This window comes from Podarcis vaucheri (genome assembly GCF_965113315.1).
Source record: "Podarcis vaucheri genome assembly, chromosome: 2".
NCBI classification, from domain to species: Eukaryota; Metazoa; Chordata; class Lepidosauria; order Squamata; family Lacertidae; genus Podarcis; species Podarcis vaucheri.
In genome coordinates, this window is record NC_138760.1 from 23,607,130 (window position 1) to 23,629,479 (window position 22,350).

A 22,350-nucleotide genomic window follows, 5' to 3' on the forward strand; every position below is an offset into this window, starting at 1 on the left:
GTACCACTGTATTTCTGAATGGTCAGGAAACAGATCCTCTCAATGAGGAATTGTGGTCAGTTTTGAAATAGTGCAAATCTATGCCTATGCCTAATAATAATAATAATAATAATAATATTTTATTATTTATAACCCGCCCAGCCACCCTGGGCGGTCCCAACAGAGTATTAAAAACACGATCAAACATTAAAAACTTCCCTAAACAGGGCTGCCTTCAGATGTCTTCTAAAAGGCGGGTAGTTATTTATTTCCTTGACATCTGGTGGGAGGGTATTCCACAGGGCGGGCGCCACTACCGAGAAGGCCCTCTGCCTGGTTCCCTGTGTAACCTCACTTCTCACAGTGAGGGAACCGCCAAAAGGTCCTCAGAGCTGGACCTCAGTGTCCGGGCTGAATGATGGGGGTGGAGATGCTCCTTCAAGTATACAGGACCGAGGCAGTTTAGGGCTTTAAAGGTCAGCACCAACACTTTGAATTCTGCTTGGAAACATACTGGGAGCCAATGTAGGTGTTTCAAGACCAGTGTTATATGGTCTTGGTGGCCACTCCCAGTCACCAGTCTAGCTGCCGCATTCTGGATTAATTGTAATTTCCAGGTCACCTTCAAAGGTACCCCCACCTGCAGCACATTGCAGTAGTCCAAGCGGGAGATAACTAGAGCACTGTCAACATTGAGATAAGATCATGCACCAAAGGAAAAAGCACAAGTGCAGAGAATGCCCCCAGTTGGTGAGACAGGTGCATCTCCTAGTGAGATCTGGACCCAAGACTTCCTGGTTCACAGTGTAGGTCAGAGGTCAGCAAACTTTTTCAGCAGGAGGCCAGTCCACTATCCCTCAGACGAATTTCTATGCCCCACAAATAACTCAGAGATTCATTTTAAATAAAAGCACACATTCTACTCATGTAAAAACACCCGGCAGGCCCCACAAATAACCCAGAGATGCATTTTAAATAAAAGGGCACATTCTACTCATGAAAAAACACGCTGATTCCCGGACCGTCTGTGGGCCAGATTTAGAAGGCGATTGGGCGGGATCCGGAACCCAGGCCTTAGTTTGCCTACCCATGGTGTAGGTGGATGCTGCAATCCTATGCAAGTTTCACTGGCATTACTTGACGGAGGTCCCGCTGCTTTCAATTAAGATTCCCTACAAGCGAATTAAGTTTTCGGGATTAATGTTAAACCCATGTTCATTCCCCAGCAGAGGCAGCAGGTTGTCTTTTCCAACAATCATCACTCCGTGGTAACGATCATAAAATCAAACTTTATTGAATTTTCACATCAAGCCAACCTGCAAGACAAAGGCTGTGCAGTCTTGTATACATTGCAACATTACATTTGACAGAGTCTTGCCTGACACTGTAATGGGCCAATCACAAAGGCAGCCCAGTGGCAAAAAAAAGGAGGAATGCCAAAAACATTCACTCTCTTATTTTTAACCTCTGCTTCTTAAAAACAACCCACAGACCAACATGGTTCGCAATCTGAACTAGAAGAAACATTAGCTAAATTTTGATTTTTATGTTCTGTTCTTCTATACAAGCTTCCAAGCTTGCTGAAGTTATTTCCCAGTAGTGTTGCAGACAAGATAAGCTTTCATTTCATTTACTACACCGAAAAGCTGGGCAGAAATCGGTAGCTTAGATACTAGATTATTATAATTGAGCCAACCATGTATCCATGTAAACACAGCCACACTGCTAGGAAAACATTGCTTTTCGGTGAAGGGTTTCATCTGGTCTGGGGAAACAACAGCAGAAAATAAAATTGTATCATTGATTATCAAGGCAGAGTTGAAAAATGAGGCACAGCATCCTTCCACTCAAAACTAATAGGACATAATACGTTTAATTTTTGCTTGACTGGATCCATTAGTATTATTCTACTGCCTGTCTTGCCATAACACACGCCCCCCCCCATGGTATTCTAGGCTAGGAAACAAGCCTTAACCTAAGAAGAAACAGATTACCTTTCATTTTTATCTCAACAATCAAAAACAGTGATCAACTTTTAGCCAGTGGTCAATATTTGTGCCAGGCAAAAGACTAAAAGTAGTGAGATTCCCAAAGATCATCATCTCAAAACCCATTGCAACATAATCAGAAGATTTCAGCAAAGATCAAGGAAGCTAGATCGTAATGAGAGCAGAAGGGCATCTGGGCATCAACCAAGTCACTGTAGGAAGCATCCCAAACCACACAAAGTTTGGATAAGGGGAACTGGTTCTACTGCGCTTTATAGCTTGTGGGTTATTTAAACACATGGAAAAGTGTGTCAAGAGCCCATGAGCATTTGTAGGAAGAATACCTAAAGTAAAATACCCAACTCATTTGAGAAAGTAGTCCCCAAGGACACTTCTACAAAAAAAGAAGAAGTTAGCAGGCCTTATGAGAAAAAGGATACACACCCCAAATTCTCTCTATGGAGGGAGATGATGTCCTCAGATCCTACAATACATAGGCATGGATCATTAGGGGAAAATGTGGTCCCAGAGCTGCTGAACACCAAGGTTTTGCTAGGCTGGAGAAGAATAATCAGATCTCTATTCCAGCAATTCTTCCACCCTAGCAATTCTTCCATTACCTCAAGTTTATTATGTATTTTGTTTCAAAGTCACACCACGGCTTAACGCGGTAGTGTTCCCCTTGTCTGCCTCACACCCTACTTTGTTTTCAGCTCATTCATCACTCTTTCCTGGCTTTCTTGAACTTCCTTGGGGTTTTCTGGAAGAGGGCCAACGATCTGCTACATTTTCATAAGCTCCACAGAAGGTCTCAGTAACTTGTGCCTCAGATTCCTGGACTATTCTGAAGAAGAGTCGTTTGGTGCAAAAGCCCAGCTAGCAGTAGGGATTCAGAGATGTCACTGCTTGGAATATTTGGAAAGGAATTATTTCCCAACAGTGTGTTATCCCTCGATCCTTTGACTACGGGAAGAAACCCATGGCTTGATTCTTAAACATGTGGGCCAACTTGCTGTGGCACTTTCCTATTATCTCAGGCTTTCTCCAGAGGTTTCAGCTCATGCCTAGCATCGATGCTTCTCAGTTTTCATTTTGCCTCTGCCAGAAGACCCCTGGCATGTGAGGCTTCTAAACTGGAGAGCTTCAAGGCAAGAGATTTGGTCAAAAGCATCTTTGCAAAGTGTGTGTGTTCTGGCCCCAGAAAGGCCAAACGTGTTGCCTACTAGCAACAGTACAAAACACACATTTTCTTAAGACCTTAGCAGTGCCTCCAGCTTGTTCCTCTTTAATAAAGAGGGTTGCAAACTTCTCTTCAATTGCTTATGATGTGTAACTGTCGGAAAGACACGGCAGCAGGTATCAAATAAAGAAATCTAAGACATAGGAATGCTAAGTATGTTGACTAGAAAATCTTAGCTTTCCAGCTTCTTCAGGTCCTTCCCAGTTTGCTGACTGGCAGATCACACATTAAGTCTGAAACACCCACTAGGAGGGATCACTCAGACACATGATCCATGTTGGGCATGCTGGTTCTTCGCACTAGTGATCTTTTAAGTCAAAACACTATCAAAGTCTGCCCTTGGAGAACTGCATGTGTCCAACAAGAGGGATCAAAATCTCCTCCAACAGTGAAGAGCAGAAGATTCCATCTACCAGACTAGCCTGAAAGATCTCACATTTCACCCACAGCCTCTTCCCAATACCTCAAAAATCAGAAAAAATGCCGCAGCTAAGATTTTCAAGGACCAGGATGAGAAGTGAAGTGCTTTATTCCAAGCGGTCAACGAGACAGAGGGTGTGAAGCATGGGCTGCTGCTGGTGATGTCTTGTTGTTGTTCTAAAGGAAGCCGTTCCTCTTCAGCAAGGGTCTCTGACCAGGAAGTGCAACCAAAACACGAGCACTTCCTGTCCAACCTTCCTGTCCTGGCATGCTGAATATGGTTCAAAGCCTCCAACAGCATCAGCTCCTTAAGTTCCCATGACTCCAAAGAAACGAATTGAGCTGAGAGGCTTATCTGCATCTTCATAGATGCTACAAGCAATTGAAGGGAGGTGGGTGGGTTCCTTTCATAACATCATAGGTAGTTAGTCTGAAGAGACTGTTTGGCATCCCTCCTCCATGCAGCGATAGCAAACTGATTGCCCCTGCTCTTCTTCAAGAGCAGAATTAGCAATATCGGATACAGGTATGCCCAACCACCTCCACAGCCCTGCGCTGTTCTTGTTTATCAAAACGCAACTCCCAATGCAAGTTACTGCCCTAAGCATCACAACAGACTATTTCAAAGAGAAATCTGTTTGAAGCCTGATCTGCCTGAGACAGTGAGATTGGGAATGTGCCAGTGCCCATATGGCAAGAACTGAATTCTTCTGGCAGGGACACAGCAGTGGGGATACACCTTAGATATCCTGTGCTCAGAACTCCTGACAGCGTGTTAGGGATGGGGGCAGAAGCAATGCAAAGCAAGCGTCTGCTCAGACATGCCCCAGACTTGCATGGAACGCGTGCCAGGAGTTCTGTGTGCCTGAGGAATACAGTCCACCGAAAGCGCAACAGGAAAACACCTCTGAAAGTTTCCTAAGGACACTCTCAGAGAGCATTCTGCAAGGCAATATTCTTAGTGGATTGTGGCTTTGATTTAGTAGCCCTCAGATTCCCAGAAAGCAAGGTCAAGTTTCAAAAGGGTGAACTTTTGCTTTGAAGCCAAGGATTCTGAGAGAGAGAGAGAGAGAGAGAGAGAGAGAGAGAGACAGACAGACAGACAGACAGAGACACACACACAGAGAGAGAGAGAGAGAGAGAGAGAGACGAGTTAACATATGGACAGGCCCTATGTGAGCAAAGCAAATGGTGGCGGTTCCGTTCTTCACTTCAGCTGGCACAGCGAGATAGTGGTCCCGCTGGAGAACACCCAGAACGCTGGATAGAGCGCTTCCGTGAACTGCGCCCGGAATTTGTAGAGCAGGATGAGTTTCTCGCCGACCCCGAAGAAAATGACGAAGCCGCCGTCGTAATTCAGCAAGACGCCAATCTTCTTCAGCTTGGTGTTGGGCAGGCATTTCTCGACGTCGTTGTGCCAGGCCGAGATCCTGGAGTTGAACCACTCGATGCACCAGGAGCTGCCGTTACGCCCCAGGCGGCTCTCCGCCCCCTGCCTTGCCATGCTCCCATAGCAGACGCCGACCCCGCAGAAGGTGTTGTGCTCCAGCTCCACTTCCCAGTAATGGATGCCCCGCTTGAAACACTGGAAGGCCACCACCTGGGAGCAGTAGGTGAAGCGCTGAGGGTGGTGGGGGTAATTCTGAGGAGTTTCCGACACGGATATCTTGGTGTTCCTCTCAGAGAGCAGCACTTTCTTGTGGGCGGTGTTGAAATCCAGAGTGAATTTTGTCGCAACTGCGGAGAAGGAAGTTCAGGGGAGAAGTGAGAAGAACGACCACCTGATATTTTACAGAGCAAGAGGGGAAATTGAGGAAGGTTGGGGAAGAAGAGCACGATAGTCTTTGCTATTAAGAGAATTTCATTTATACAAAGATAGTGTGAGGAAAAAGAAACAAAGTGTGTGAGAACGGGGACAGGACCCATACATTAATACATTAGTGGCCAAAATTGTGGAAACCTTTTGGGAAATTTCTGAGGTTTCATGGCTTATAACACCACTATTTTTGGAGAAATACCATAAAATTATACATCAATGGAAATATACAGTGGTACCTAGGGTTAAGTACTTAATTCGTTCCGAAGGTCCGTTCTTAACCTGAAACTGTTCTTAACCTGAAGCACCACTTTAGCTAATGTGGCCTCCTGCTGCTGCCGCGCTGCCGGAGCACAATTTCTGTTCTCATCCTGAAGCAAAGTTCTTAACCCGAGGTACTATTTCTGGGTTAGCGGAGTCTGTAACCTGAAGCATCTGTAACCTGAAGCGTATGTAACCCGAGGTACCACTGTAATTTAATGAAGAATGTAATGCAGCAAGGTTTGTTCAATTATCTGAATTCTGTCAAACATTATAGCCAAATAACCAGAAAAAGGAATTTACTATACCCATTGAACCAATCACCCATCTCCTACTAACCTTCTGAGAAATACCCCACCCCACCCTCCCACTATATATAAGGGTCGGGTGACTTTAGAGTATCTGAAGAAGTGTGCATGCACACAAAAGCTTATACCCAGAACAAACTTAGATGGTCTCTAAGGTGCTACTGGACAATTTTTTATTATTATTTATTTATTCAGAAAAAGGAAGCACAACTTGTTTAGGGTGAATGTAGCCAATGAGCATGAGTGTTTAGAGAGCCAATTAGGTGTTATGAGCCATCAAACCTCGGAAAGACACTTTCCCCAAAAGGTTTCCACAATTTTGGCCACTAGTGTATACTTAAAAAACAACAACACTGGACCTTTCCAGTCCAAAACAATGTGACAGAATGTTGAGAGCGTGATGGAATTCCGGGAACTGAATTTGCATACACAGAATCAGGTGACTTACATTCCAAAAGCTCTTCTCGGGATTTACTTAAAAAGCTTTCCAGAGTTATCGACGGAATCCCTGCTTGAGGCCTGCTAGAACTTCGTGCTCTCTGGGTGGGACTTTGTGCTGGGGAAGGGAGGGAAATGGAGTCGGGTGATGATTATTTTTTTTTACAATATTCACATTTTAAACAACCGTCACCAAAACAGGGCAACTTAATTTCTGCAAGGTTTCATTCAACTCTACCACACAGGTTGCACAAACAGGATCTTACAGCCAAATTCTAGCCAAATTCATTCAAAAGTTAAGTCGCCTAGATTCTGAAGGGTCTTTTCGTCATACAACTGGGTTTAAGATTGCACCCTATTCCAGGAACAGCTGTTGAACTGGAAAGCAGGAAACTTTGATAATCTTAGGGAAGTTTTTAATGTTTGATGTTTTATCACTTTTTTATTATTATTAATATTCTGTTGGGAGCCACAGAGTGGCTGAGGAAACCCAGCCAAATGGGCGGGGTATAAATTTTATTATTATTATTATTATTATTATTATTATTATTATTATTATCATCAAGAGCCAGGAGCCGCTGAACACCATGTAACCCAGGTGAGGAAAAGACCAAGGCCCTTTTTCAATCGCTTAAAACACTTCCATTCCCTGGTCCTTGTGTTCAGTAACACTTCAGAGTTCCTTTAAAACATCCTTATTTTCCCTACACCTCCGAGTCTTCTAGGAGAAAGGTGGGCAGAAAGAAGATCAGAATTTACTGGAAGATCTCTCCCGAGTTTTGCAGTAGATCTGTTTCCTAACATTTAGACGCTCCTCAGGCTGAACCCTCTTGCCCAAGGCAAGACAACACAGTTAACTTTCAGAAGAAGAAAGCCGAGTCTTCATCTGTTTTACAAAATGCTTTTGGTTGGAAAGGCAGTACATAATGCAAGCAAATGGATCTTGGCTCCATTTCGTTCACTGCCCATGGTAGCATAGCCAGGATGCTTTCCTAGCAATCAATTTATGCAGACTCTCAAGTCTGCTTCACCTGACCGCTACGTGCCTCTAATACTCCCTCTGGTGGCTTGATCACATCTGAAATATGATTTGGTTCGCAGAAACTTTAGGAGGAGTTAACATGAGAAACATTTATTCATTTGCCAGGTTTCTAACCAACCACAAACAGCTTACAGCAAAACAATGATATAATTTAAAATCAATACAGTCGTACCTTGGAAGTCGAATGGAATCCGTTCCGGAAGTCCGTTCGACTTCCAAAACGTTCGGAAACCAAAGCGCGGCTTCTGATTGGCCGCAGGAAGTTCCTGCAGCCAATCGGAAGCCTCGGAAGCTCCATCGGACGTTTGGGTTCCAAATGAGTGTTCGGAAACTGCAACAGTCACTTCCGGGTTTGTGGCATTTGGGGGCCAAAACATACCAAGGCATTCGGAATCCAGGGTACGACTGTAGAGAGTTTAGAACGTAGAATTAGCTTACAACCCTCCGAACTGTAGAATTCCTTTCCCACAGAAGTGCAACCGTCATCCTCATTGTACAACTTTTTGTCAGATACTGAAGATGCGCCGCTTTACCAGCTGAGATATATGCTTAGGAAGTTGTTAGCTTAGAACCACATATACAGGATGTTGGCAGGGATACTTTATGGACAGAGCCATGAGTCAAGGTGCCCCACACATCTGGGTAAGTGCATGAAGAGCACTCTTGCGACACCAGGCTCAAAAGACAGGTCGGCTATTCCTCAACTTTTAAGCAAGGCAATGCAATTTTTGCAAGGGTGAACTTACATCGTTTAGCAGGTCGCCTTCTCTGCTCTGAAAAAAAGGAGAAACGAAACAGTTGTGGTTACTGGGGAAATGAAACAGTTGTGGTTACTGGGGAACGTAATGAAACAATATATTTTTTAAAAAAGCAACTTCAGCGTATGCTAAGAATGGAGTACCTGTGCCTTGCGACTAGAGGTTTGCCATCTGGAAGAGTCACTGAAACTTATTTTCATTCAAGAGTTGAATTTCTCCAGCTGAAGTCCAGTCTACCTCCGACATCCCATTCTGCAGCAGGTGTAAGGCAGGCCCCAAACAAATCTAACCGTTTTATTTTCCACTCTAAAATGTAAACTTCTTGTTCTTTTGGCTGCCCCCTCCATGTTTTTACTGAACCATGTTCCATTCTGCCATCTTCCTCAGTCTCTCCTAGTTATCTAAATTTATCTGCCTTTGATCATCCATTTTTCTACATTAAAAAAAGGAAAAACCTCTTCAAACTTCACACTCGTTATGAGCTACCATGCGGGTGGTATTCTTCAAAAGAAATGCCAGTGAACTTGTGACTTGATTCTGGTGATTTGGCTAATAATAGGTTGGGAGGGGGGGGGGAACTGGGCAGTCGGCAGGGCAGGTGTTCCGCCAACAACACAGGAAGCACAACAAAAAAGAAATGGGGGTGATGCAACAAGACACCCATTGCTGATGCTCAGAAAGGACTCACGCACAGGGAAGTTTTTTACGTCTGATGTTTTATTGTGTTTTAACATTCTGTCGGGAGCTGCCCAGAGTGGCTGGGACAACCCAGTCAAATGGCGGCATATAAATAAACAATAATAATACCGTGGTACCTCGGGTTAAGTACTTAATTCATTCTGGAGGTCTGTTCTTAACCGGAAACTGTTCTTAACCTGAAGCACCGCTTTAGCTAACGGGGCCTCCTGCTGCTGCCGTGCTGCCAGAGCACGATTTCTGTTCTCATCATGAAGCAAAGTTCTTAACCTGAAGTACTATTTCTGGGTTAGCGGAGTCTGTAACCTGAAGCGTATGTAACCTGAAGCGTATGTAACCCGAGGTACCACTGTATTACATATAGTAATAAATTATTATTATTATTTTTAAAGGACATCTGAAGGCAGCCCTGCTTAGGGAAGTTTTTTAATGTATTTTTAATCTCCTGTTGATAGCCTCCCAGAGTGGCTGGGGAAACCCAGCCAGATGGGCGAGGTATAAGTACAGTGGTACCTCGGGTTACATACGCTTCAGGTTACAGACTCCGCTAACCCAGAAATAGTACCTTGGGTTAAGAACTTTGCTTCAGGATGAGAACAGAAATCGTGCAGCAGCAGCGTGGCAGCAGCAGGAGGCCCCATTAGCTAAAGCGGTGCTTCAGGTAATGAACAGTTTCAGGTTAAGAACAGACCTCCGGAACGAATTAAGTACTTAAACTGAGGTACCGATGTAATAACTTATAAACTGTTGTTTTTATAGCCTTGTTTTTAATCAGAAAAGAAGCAGCAGAGCTACATCAGCAGACGCGCACCTCATTTTGGGAAGAATCTTCCTTCTTAAAAGCAAGCAGAGTTGGGGAAGAAATTGCATGCAATTCAACAGTATCATCGTGAAAAATGGGCGGGGAAAGGGGCCCGCCAATCAATCTTCAGTAACTTCACGCCTTATTTACTGCAGTAACCAGGTATGCTTTTTGCCTGAACAAACATAATGGGTGGAGGCAGCGAATGTCAAACAAAGGGCACAGCCCAGGTCATCACCTGGCAAATAAGGCCTGCTGCACACAAGGAAACAACGGGGCCACAATCACCGTTGGACTTTGGCAACCGAAACGCCCTTTTACCATCAGGTATGCAGAACAGCACAAGAGATGCTGCCTGCGCCGAGGAGCTTATATTTATAACAACACCGCCTAGAGGAAGCTAGGGAGAAGAGAGGGAGCAGTAACATAAGCGGGTCTCTTGATGAAAACTTCCTTGAGGACTCGAGACATATTTAAAGAGTTCCCTACAGCGAGAAAAGGGAAGCTAAACCACAGAGCCTAGGGCTTGCCAATCAGAAGGTCGGCGGTTCGAATCCCCACCACGGGGTGAGCTCCCGTTGCTCGGTCCCAGCTCCTGCCAACCTAGCAGTTTGAAAGCACGTCAAAGTGCAAGTAGATAAATAGGTACTGCTCTGGCGGGAAGGTAAACGGCGTTTCCGTGCGCTGCTCTGGTTCACCAGAAGCAGCTTAGTCATGCTGGCCACATGACCCGGAAGCTGTACGCCGGCTCCCTCGGCCTGGAAAGCGAGATGAGTGCCGCAACCCCAGAGTCGGCTACGACTGGACCTAATGGTCAGGGGTCCCTTTACCTTTACCCTTAATCCAGTGTCCTAACTGCTACGCCACAACGTTTATCTTTGGGAAGGCCAACAATTATAGCTGTCTGCCCAAAGACAATAAATATCCACCTTCTCAAAGATTAGCAACTTAGGCTGCGTATGTAAGGAAACTTGGGAGGAGCCCCTGGCTTCCTGTAACCTCTTATCTCAATAGCTCTGCTTGCTCACACAAGAGGAGAAAGAGAGCGAGAGGCTCTGGAAATTATCAATAATAATTTGTGTCCTCAACACTCACTAGTGTCTGCAGCAGCAGCAGCAGGAGCATCCTCTTCTGTCTTCTTCTCCTGTGAAGATGTTGATGAAGGGTCGTCTCTCTTTGGTGCACCTTTGAAAAGAAAACACCAGTTAGAAGGGTGGTGATACTGGTCTTTTGCATATCTTGCTGCATATCTTAAAAGACAGCCAGGCAAAAGGAGGAATGGGCACGCGCATGACTGGAAGCGATGAGTCTGTCGTAGGACCTTCCACCCACTTAGCAACCAAGGCTGGAGTTAAGACGTGTCTTTGCCACTGCAAATTTTTTTTAGCAAGCAGCAGGGGGTCACATGCATTTTTACTTACTGGATGCAGCAATTTTCCCCCCTGGCTGCACAAAAGGCTTCGGTTTCCACTGTGCGGCTCCTGAAAGTAAAGTATATGTGTGCATGTATGGACATGCACAGTTTTTCACAATGTGCTTTGGCCCGGTTTCCCCCTGGGAACAACACCAGAGGTGTACACATCTGGTGGTATGGTTTGGATCTGGAGCCTAAAGTTATTTGGCAAACAGCTCCAAATTTGTTCCTAGGCGATGTGCCGACATAATTATTCCCGGTGGACGGATAGCTCAGTTGGTTAGAATAAGCTAGCCAGAATCGCCACTGCAACGGGGACACTATTTGTAAACCCATTTTACAGACAGGGAGGTGTGAGGCCAGGAGACTGGACCAAGGGATTCAAATAGCATTCGAAATTTGCCAGGCACATTTTGTACCTGGCTATCAGGCACATGTAACCAAGGGAAGATGCCCGGGCGCCAGGATAGCGCCTGACGACTCCCCCACCTGCAGGTGCAAGCCTGGGGATCCTTGGATCTTGACCGTTTTCACACACTAGCAACACATCCTGTAGAATTCTATCTGTTGTATTTTATCTGCACAATCATTATGAATTTCAGGAACCAAAAAGTTGTACTGAAAAATACGACTTTTGAGCCGGCTGCCCCAAAATGGCAACTAGGCATTCTGTTTTGGCGACTGAAGCCCTGGTTTAAGGAGCTTTTGGCACCTAACTTACCGTATTTTTCGCTCTATAGGACGCACTTTTTCACTCCAAAAATTAAGGAGAAATGTGTGTGCATCCTATAGAGCGAATGCAGCCTTTGCGCTGCTCCCTGATCTGGTCTTTAGGGCTGGCAGTGTGGAAAGCCGCACTTCCCCCCGCCAGCCCCAAAGAGCAGGTCGAAAGGAACCTGAAGCCTCCGGAGCCCAGCGGGAACTCTTGCCACATTCCAGAGGCTTCGGGCTGCCTTCACTGAAGCCTGGAGAGTGAGAGGGGTAAGTGCGCACCGGCCCCTCTCACTCTCCAGGCTTCCAAGGTAGCCGCCTGAGGCTTTGGGTGAATGCACCTTGAACGCACCTTGTTTTAGAGGGGGAGAACAAGAAAAAAATTTTTTTTTCCTGTTCTCCCCCTCCTATGGTCCGGTGCGTCCTATAGAGCGAAAAATACGGTATATATATCTGTGTTTCTAACCTAGGTCTCCTCACTCCAAGTCAGTTGCTATGCAGAATTTACAAATCAATCGGGCTCCCACCTTCACCCATATTCACATTAACGCCTAATGGGTAATTAAGAAAAACATGGTTTTCTGTTGTTATAAGCAGTAGTTCGAGAGACCCTGGACCTGTGATTCTCATATATCAAAACCATTTAGTCTTTAAAACTTTAATACAGTGTGCACTGAGATACAATAAGCAAAAGACACGTGCTAGAAAAAAAACAGGCCAAGTACAGTGGTACATCAGTTTAAGTACTTAATTCGTTCCGGAGGTCCGTTCTTAACCTGAAACTGTTCTTAACCTGAAGCACCACTTTAGCTAATGGGGCCTCCTGCTGCCGCCGCGCTGCCAGAGCATGATTTCTGTTCTCACCCTGAAGCAGTGTTCTTAACCCGAGGTACTATTTCTGGGATAGCGGAGTCTGTAACCTGAAGCGTATGTAACCCGAGGTACCACTGTACCTTCTTTTTTCTTCTCCTGGGGTTGAGCTAAGAACTGTTTCACGTTTTCTTTGAGGCCAAAGGCTTTTTGATAAACGGTGTGTATCAAGTTTTGATCCAGTTCTAGTTTAGGTATGAAGACATCTTTGATGGGTAACTGCCGGAGTTTTGCTGCCTTCTGAAATAAAAGTGGATGATCTCGTGAGGATTTCTGCTCTTACACACTGTCACATCCCCTTCCTGTCTAGACACGGGTGGCGCTGTAGTCTAAACCACTGAGCCTCTCGGGGGTTACCGATCAGAAGGTCAGTGGTTCAAATCCCCACGACAGGGTGAGCTGCCATTGCTCTGTCCCAGATCCTGCCAACCTAGCAGTTCTAAAGCACACCAGCGCAAGTAGATAAATAGGTACCACTGTGGCAGGAAGGTAAACGGCATTTCCGTGCGCTCTGGCTTCCGTCACGGTGTCCCGTTGGACCAGAAGCAGTTTAGTCATGCTGGCCACATGACCTGGAAAGCTGTCTGTGGACAAACGCTGACTCCCTCAGCCAGAAAGCGAGATGAGTGCCACAATCCCAGTCTTTGACTGGACTTAACCTTTGACTGGACTTAGCCTTTGACTGGACTTAACCGTCCAGGGCTCCTTTACCTTTTTACCTTTGTCTAAAAGGGAGTTATCATCACATACTGCCCTCTGGAGCAGCAGTCGTAGGAAGCTGCTGTCATGCAGTGTTTGCGCAGATGAAAAATATAGTGGCACCCAAGCCTAGGCTGCCCTAGGAAATCAGTTCAGGACCGAACAGAGTTCAGGGCAGTGCAGGATTTATGCATAAGCTAAACAAGCTATAGCTTAATGCCCCACTCTATCGGGGCTCCCCCAAAAAATTAAAGGAAAAAAAACTGGACATACATTTCCGAAATATAAGATAAATAACAAATAATATAAAACCTATATACAGCAACAGTGTTTTGTGTTGTGTATTGACCTATTAGGTCCATAAATTACCATATAGCATATATTCAACACAAAAAACAGTGACAATTTGTTGTTGACAAAGGGCAGCTGGACAAATAAAGGGCCCCATTACCTTCAGTGGCTTGTAGCCTCATCAAACCTAAATCCGGCCCTGGTTCAGAGGTTTACCTTTAAGAATGTGATGTCGTCATCCTCTGTCAAGGTCACTTCAATTTGGTCTCTCGCTCCCTGGATTTCGGTTTTCTTCTTACCCAGCACTTTATAGACATATTCGTATTTATCTTGGACTCTTTTCTCCTCCGCTAGGACTTTCTTCACAGCTTCTTTTTCTTCCTCTTCAATTAAAGCAATAATTTCCAGGAATTCTGCCTTCAGCAGGTCCAACTTCCGATTAGCTGTATCCTGAAGAGACAAAAAAAAAAAAAAAAGCATTTGGAAATAAGAGTTCAGAAAGTGATAATGGGTAATTAGGCCAAATGAGAACTCTACATGATCAGTACTGAATAAGCTTAATGTTGTCAGATTTTTATATGGCAAAAAGGTGGGGGATCACAAAGAAGAAAGCTGGAGCCTCAGGGGAATGTTGAACACAGCTTTCTGAAATGTTTTAGTTCTATAAATCATCTAATATGTCAACACAAATAGAAGTTATTAACACTGCAGTTGTTGTATAAGGGATTATTATTTTGACCATAATGTAATTGAAATTAGTAAGATTTTGGAACGCAGAAATAAAGAAAATAATCAAACCATCAATTCTAGCATGCGGGAGGCCACGTAAATTATGTAATTTGGTATTTGAACAACTGGTATTAGTAACTGTATTATGATTTGGTCTTGTTATAATGAGGCTATTATTGGATTGAAACTGAAAATTAATAAAAAATATTATTTAAAAAATGAAATGTTTTATTCACTAAGACCTTAGCATGCATTTTAAAATAGGCATTTTTATTTTTTAAAAAAACAAATTTAATAAACTGCATATTCTCTGTCTACTCCCCACTCAAGAGGACATGTACCTATTGGCTTGGAAAAAAGTCACCTGTACAACAAGAGAGAGACTTCTGAGGTACAGAAAAATTTTGGAAATGAGAAAGAAAACTTTAAAAAAAAACCCCAAAAGGGATTGACAAATAACCGTGAGCTTCCAGGATGTATGAAATGTTGTGGTGTCAGTTAAGAAGGGAAATGGTAGATGAAATCGGAGGTGGAGGGTGGGGCTGTGGGGAACGAAGAGAAGGAATGGGTCTACTCAAGTCGCCAGCATAGTTACAGGAAGTACTAAGGCAGGCATAGGCAAACTCAGCCCTCCAGATGTTTTGGGACTACAACTCCCATCATCCCTGACCACTGGTCCTGTTAGATAGGGATGATGGGAGTTGTAGTCCCAAAACATCTGGAAGGCCAAGTTTGCCTATGCCGCTACTAAGGGATGGGCAGAGATGTATGCCGCAAGGTTAAATGAAAGACTGCCACTTGCTGCACTACATAGGGGTGTTTCTGGAGGAAATGAAAGCAGGACCCCTTTGCTACTCTCCAGAGGTAGCATACAAACTGCTCTAAAGGTAAAGCAGGGACACGGACTTATAAAAAATATTGGGGCGGGGGCCGGGAAAGCTCATGAATAATAAATAAGCTCATGAATATGCAAATAACGTGGCGCCGCCTCCTCGTGAGCGAATAGGGGAGAGCGTGCTGCGCCTATTAATCAGCTCCGAAGGAAATTGGGTGGAGCTTTTGCTCGGGAGGGCAGGAGGCATGCAGCCCGACCCTGTGCATTTTGGGCTGGGGGAGGGGCGGCGATGGCGCTCTGCTGGAGGGGCGCCGGAGATTATTGGGGGGGGCAGAGCCCCCCCAAACGAATTTTTGAGGGGGCTCGGGTCCCCTCAAGCCCCATGGAGTTGGCGCCTATGAGGTAAAGGGACCCCTGACCGTTAGGTCCAGTCGTGGACGACTCTGGGGTTGCGGCGCTCATCTCGCTTTATTGGCCAAGGGAACCGGCGTACAGCTTCCGGGTCATGTGGCCAGCATGACTAAGCCGCTTCTGGCGAACCAGAGCAGTGCACGGAAACACCGTTTACCTTCCCGCTGGAGTGGTACCTATTTATCTACTTGCACTTTGGCGTGCTTTCAAACTGCTAGGTGGGCAGGAGCTGGGACCAAACAACGGGAGCTCACCCCGTCGCGGAGATTCGAACCGCCGACCTTCTGATCAGCAAGTCCTAGGCTCAGTGGTTTAGACCACAGCGCCACCAGCGTCCCTTACAACGTGCTCTAGAGGTATAATAAAATGGTCAGGTTCTAAATACCAAAAGGCAGCTTCCAAACCTGAGCCCTATTTGGAGACACAACAACCTTTTGTTGCATGTTGTGCCTTAAAAAGAAACACTCTGTAAATAAGATTTAATGGGTGTAACACTGGATTACTGAATGATTTAGTTCATGTTGTAAAATATGCAGGGATGTACGGAATGCAAATTGAACCACGGAAAGAGAAGAAGGGAAGTCATTCATTTAAGGTTGTTTAAATGAATATTCTGAAATGTAATTTAGAAAATTTAATAATAATTATAATACACACGCACACACACAGAGTGCTTTTTTTCTGGGGGGACGCAGGGATACGCATACCCCTAAACATTTTGTGGATCTAAATTTGGCCTCACTGAGGGGCAGTATTTCAATATGAGTAGGAAAATGAGTCTGCTTCATCACGTTTGTGAGCTGTTTCCAGGGATAATAGAAAATATCTATTGCCACCAGCAGTGTAAGACTGTGGTACGGCAGGCTGATGTTAACCAGCTGGCCACCAGCTGACAGAAGCTCACATCCGCCATCTTGGTCTTCCCTTTCAACTCAAGGCGGGTCGCTTGTGGTGCACAAATCTCCCGCCCCTTTCATCAAAAGCAAGCTGTGAAAACATGAATCATTTCTTACACTGGTTTGCTTCTGCTGCACTCGCACTTGGTCCAAGGACTGCAAAGCCTTCTCGTTCAGAGCATAGAGCTCCGTTAGTCTCTGCTTCAGTTGGGACTGTAAGAGAATAAAAGAGGCTCCGCTTTAAGAGTACAGATCAGCTATCGACATCCACAGACACGTCGTTCCTGCTCTAGAGCAAAAAACAGGAACCCGCTTCCCTCCGGATATTAACACACTGCAACTCCTATACTTCCTGACCATTCCTGACTAAGGTTGGGCAATACCTGTTTTTTAAAGTTGTGGCATATCAACAGCTAAATGTTGGAATATACGAGTACAGTGGTCGTATGGAATCTGTTCCGGAAGTCCGTTCAACTTCCCAAACGTTTGGAAACCAAAGCGCGGCTTCCGATTGGCTACAGGAAGCTCCTGCAGCCAATCGGAAGCCCCGTCGGACGTTCGGGTTCCAAAGAACGTTTGCAAACTGGAACAGTCACTTCCGGGTTTGCGGCGTTCAGAAGCCAAAATGTCCGAATGCCAAGGCGTTTGACAACCAAGGTACAACTGTATATTGCAATGTCTGAAATAATGGGGGGGGCTATGTAGAGGCATTGGCTGGCTTCACAGTTTTCCTCACATTGTGATTTTTGAATAGCATGCCTCCCTCCTCCACCAGCCCAGTTGTCACTCCTCTTCGCCCAGCATAGAAACCACAGCTTCGCGAGACTAGGATCTGGGGAGGGTGCCGTGATAAAAATGCAACAGCAACATGGCCTTTGATCCCAGTCCCTGGGCATAGCCAGGGGGCTGGAGGGCCAGCTGCCCCCACCAATAAAGCAAATAAATAGAAATACTTGACTAAAAGTAGAAATTGTAGAAAGATTTTGAGCACTTGGGGTCAAAAGAAAGGAAATGTTGTTGAGACAGAGCCAGACAGAGGATGACCATCGGGTGTCCTGTCCTCCAACATAAATCCTAGCTATGTCCATGGATTGAAGGGTACACAGCGTGCTTCTCTCACTGCCCTCCTTGAGCAGCTTTGCAAGGCTTCGCAAAGCGGCTCAGGGCTGGTGCTGTTCCGGTTTGGTTGAGAGCTGGGTTGGCACATGGTGGGCTCCTTTCGCCCACTGCGTCCCCTTCCCGGACGCCATGAACACATGCTCTGCTGCCAAACCATAGTTCTGCTCTGCCCCTCCTCAACCAGCCTGCTCACTTGCCTCTGTGCCTACCAGGCGACTGCCTAACTGCAAGGCCGCATGAGCTACATTTGCGACACAAACCAGCCTTTCCCTGGCCACACGCCTTCCAAATTTAGATGACAATCTCCATGTCACCCCTCTGACCATTCGCTGTGCTGGCCAGGGCTGACGGGATTTGGGAATCCAATACCTTGGATCTCAAACGTCTTGGTTCCCGAACGATCAAAACCCGGAAGTGACTGTTCCGGTTTTCGAGCGTTCTTTTGGAAGCCAAACGTCCGACGGGGCTTCCGATTGGCAGCAGGAGCTTCCTGCAGCCAATCAGACGCCACGCTTTGGTTTCTGAATGTTTTGGAAGACGAACGGACTTCCGGAACGGATTCCATTTGATTTCCAAGGTACAGCTGTACACCTGGACGGCGCCAGAAGCCGGGCAAGGCCCCGTCTCACCTCCTTCTCGTCCTTGGCCTCTTGCAAGGGGACGGTGGCGCACGCCTTGTGCGTGACCAGGCAAAAACAGCAGATGCAATTGTTATGCTCTTTGCAGTAGAACTCCAGGAGCTTCTGGTGGGTTTGGCACTTCCGGCGCTGGAGGTCCTTCACCGGCAGCACCAGCTGGTGGCCCTTGAAGGCGGGGCTCTCCAGGTGCGGCCGCAGGTGCTCCGGGCAGAAGGAGGCCATGCAGGTGAGGCATGTTTTGTCGGCCACCTTCTCCAGGCAACTGTCACAGGCCACCGAAGAGCGGGTGCTGCTGCTGGTGGTGGTGTTGGTTTTGGTGGTGGCATCTCCAAGGCCTTTCTTCTTCTCGGCGGGCTCGCCTTGGGCGCTCTGGAACTGCTCCACCACCCTGCAGAGGACCGTGTTTTTCTTCAGCTCGGGGCGACTGTCGAAGGAGCTCCTGCACTGAGGACAGCAGAAGTTCCTCAGCAAGCCCGACCAGGTCATCTCCAGGCAAGGGAGGCAGAAGTTGTGGCCGCACGGGGTGGTCACGGGGCTCTCGAAGACGCACAGGCAGATGGAGCAGGTCAGCTCCTCTTCCAAGCCCACCAGGGAAGGGGCCGAGGGCGCGCGCAGCAGCTGAGCCATGGCCGGGGCGCGCGAGAGGAATGGAGACAGAAGCGGACCCCGCCGTCCAACCCGCCCGTCGCAGCAACTGGCAGCGTTTGCAAAGTGGAAAGCGAAACTTAAAGAGACCTAGCGCCTTGCCCTCTTTCCAGGAAATCACGTGGCCCCCCCGCCCGGAGAGCCGCAGGGCGGGGGCGCGCCTGGACGGGGCGGGGCGCCGGCGCGTGCTCGCGTCTCGCTCTTCTCCCCTTCGCTGCTTAAGGAAAAGCACGGGAGACGGCTTTGCATTTCGCCCTATGCTCGTCCCCGGGCAATTCCTGCGCGGCGGCGGCGGGGCGGGGCCGGGCGGGGGGGGTGCGGGGTTGGGAATGAGGTGTCACCGCTTGCTCGCGAGTAAGCCCAGCCGATCTCAGACGAAAGGGAACTCCTTTGCATGCAGGGTTTTTTTGCTGGGGGGGGAGGGTCAGGCTTTATACTAGAGGGGGCAGAACCTCAGCTAGTCAGGGGTGTCGCCAGGGAGGGGCAGCTGCCCCCACCATGAATAAAAATACATAATTCCCTGAGGTTCTCCCCCCCCAAACAAAAGGCCTGCCCCCCTAACAAAAATCCTGGGGCACAACCTCAGCTAGTCGGGCATAGCCAAGGGGAGGCAGGGAGGGCCAGCTGCCCCCCCCCCAAATCCTGGCTATGTCCACACAGTTGAGGATTTTTATTGATTGGTGGGCAGCTGCCTCTCTGCCACGCCCCCCTTGGCAATGCCCATGTTTGGATGCTTGCTTGCTTGCTTTAGGAGTGAACTGCAGTCCATGCACACCGTTTCTGTGCAAAGGTTTGCTCGGAAGTGTAACGGGGCCAGGGGGTTGCCAACTTGAATAAAATATTGTGGGAGGGGGCAAGTAAACCCCGCCACGCATAATCGATAACATGACAGGGCGCACACATGCACGCCCACACTATTTGAATTGCAGTGGGGGGGGCACAGACCCCTTAAATATTTTAGGGGGGTGGGCGAAGGGACCTCTGCACCGTAGGAGTTGGCTCCTATAAACAAGACTTTATTCCCAGGGAAGGGTCCGTCAGGATGGCGATCAAGTGCTTCATGTCCCGAAAACATCCATGCTGGACAAATGGAGGTTGCTGAAGGGGTGTGTACATTTCTTGTAGCTTGGTTGTCGTCCTAACGGGATGACACGCATGTGTGAACGGAGCCTGACCATTAGATAGAGTTTACAGTGGCACCTTGGTTTACAGACGCTTCAGGTTACAGACTCCGCTAACCCAGAAATAGGACCTCGGGTTAAGAACTTTGCTTCAGGAGGAGAACAGAAATCGTGCAGCAGCAGCGTGGCAACAGCAGGAGGCCCCATTAGCTAAAGTGGTGCTTCAGGTTAAGAACAGTTTCATGTTAAGAACAGACCTCCGGAACGAATTAAGTTCTTAACCCAAGGTACCACTGTATATAAAAGGGACGTGGGTGGTGCTGTGGGTTAAACCACAGAGCCTAGGACTTGCCGATCAGAAGGTCGGCGGTTCAAACCCCCGCAACGGGGTGAGCTCCCGTTGCTCGGTCCCAGCTCCTGCCAACCTAGCAGTTCGAAAGCACGACGAAGTGCAAGTAGATAAATAGGTACCGCTCCGGCAGGAAGGTAAACAGCGTTTCCGTGCGCTGCTCTGGTCCTCCAGAAGCGGCTTAGTCATGCTGGCCACATGACCAGGAAGCTGTACACCGGCTCCCTCGGCCAATAAAGCGAGATGAGCGCCGCAACCCCAGAGTCGGTCACGACTGGACTTAATGGTCAGGGGTCCCTTTACCTTTACCTTACCACTGTATATGCATTACTCCGCCATCCATCAATGCCAAGTGATCAACGTAAAGAAAACCACATGATAGACATGAACCAGTTCTTGGCACAGGAGGAATGTGTGTGTATAAAGGGGCACATCATTGTTCTATTTGCTCACATCATGTATCCTGCTGGTGACTAATCGCTCCCTCTAACTTCAAGCTCAGGTGGTAAGTGTTGGCAGGATGGGAACCAAGACATGAGCACAAGAGAATGCCACAGGGACCTTGAGGTTTGCAGATTTATTTTTTTAAGTGGGAATTGATCCCCTCTCACTAGCCCAGTGAAGACAGCCTGCTTACTGCCGCTTAGGAGGCAGGGAATTCTTGCAGTGGAGTTGTAGGAAAGGACAATCAGTTGGCCGCCTTGCACCCTTTGCAGTTTATAATACTCTGGAGTAGGGCTTCTCAAACTTGGGTCTCCAACTGTTGCTGAAGTGCAGACTGATTGAGGACCGGGACATTTGCAGGGAAACCAAAATGCTTTACATAGCTATTGTACTACCAACCTTACTGTATGCTTGTGAAATGTGGACTATTTATGAATGCCATCTCCAGCTCCTCGAAAGATTCCATCAACGGTGTTCCATCAACGATGTTTAAAAGATTTTATACATCACCTGGGAAGAAAGGCGAACTAATGCCACTGTACTGGAAGAAGCAAAGATTACCAGTTCTTCAACATCAACTTCATTGAACTGGTCATGTTGTGCAGATGTTTGATTATCTTCCAAAGCAACTTCCAAAGCTGGTTGTCAACAAAAGAGGTTCAAAGACTCTCTCAGGGCAAATCTAAAAAATGTAGTATAAACACCGACAACTGGGAAACACTGGCCTGCGAGCGCTCCAATTTGAGAACAGCCTTGATCAAAGGTGTCATGGGCTTTGAAAACGCTCGAACTCTGGACGAAAGGGAGAAACGTGCTAAGAGGAAGGTATGCTTGGCAAACCCTCACCGTGATCAACTCCCCCCGGAAACCTTTGTCCCCACTGTGGAAGGATGTGTGGATCTAGACTTGGCCTCCACAGTCACTTAGACTCACTGTTAAGACCGTGTTCAAGGAAGACAATCTTACTCGGCTACAAGTAATCGCCCAAGGAGGACTACAATTCTCACCATCCCTATCTAGCAGGACCAGTGGTCAGGAATGATGGGACTTAATAGTTCAAAAACAGCTGGAGACCCGAATATGGGAGACTCTGCTCTGGAGGATACGGCTGGTTTCTTACCCTAAATTGGGAGCCCTCTTGCTAGGGCATGTGGGGAACCTTAGGCTCTCCAGACGCTGCAGGACTATAACTCCTATTGGCCCCAGCAGGCATGGTCAGTAGCCAGGGATGATGGGAGATGTAGTTCAGCAACAACTGGAGGGCCTAAGGTTCCCTGTCCCGTCTGCTAGGAAGTGAGGCTACACCAAATTCCACTTGTTGGAATTGGATTGTTGTTGTTTGGTCATTTAGCCGTGTCCGACTTTTTGTGACCCCATGGATCAGAGCACAACAGGCACTCCTGTCTTCCACTGCCTCCCGCAGTTTGGTC

The 22,350-nt window shown here is 47.1% G+C and overlaps 1 protein-coding gene across 2 annotated transcripts; it reads right to left on the reverse strand.

The window, feature by feature from the left end:
- Positions 1-1,248: 1,248 nt before the first annotated feature.
- TRIM25 (tripartite motif containing 25) lies at positions 1,249-19,115 on the reverse strand. 2 transcript variants are annotated; one of them, XM_082212521.1, is made up of 9 exons: positions 18,353-19,114; positions 16,722-16,817; positions 13,950-14,183; positions 12,827-12,983; positions 11,170-11,229; positions 10,844-10,933; positions 8,239-8,265; positions 6,461-6,568; positions 1,249-5,364 (listed from the first exon to the last, which is right to left on the reverse strand). In XM_082212521.1, exons 1-9 carry the CDS (start codon positions 18,986-18,988, stop codon positions 4,835-4,837), a joined length of 1,938 nt encoding a protein of 645 aa, XP_082068647.1. In that variant the 5' UTR covers positions 18,989-19,114; the 3' UTR covers positions 1,249-4,834. The 2 variants fall into 2 exon arrangements, with proteins under 2 accessions (XP_082068647.1, XP_082068648.1); XM_082212522.1 differs by lacking the exon at positions 11,170-11,229 and having other exon boundaries at positions 18,353-19,115.
- Between the last annotated feature and the right edge of the window lie 3,235 nt (positions 19,116-22,350).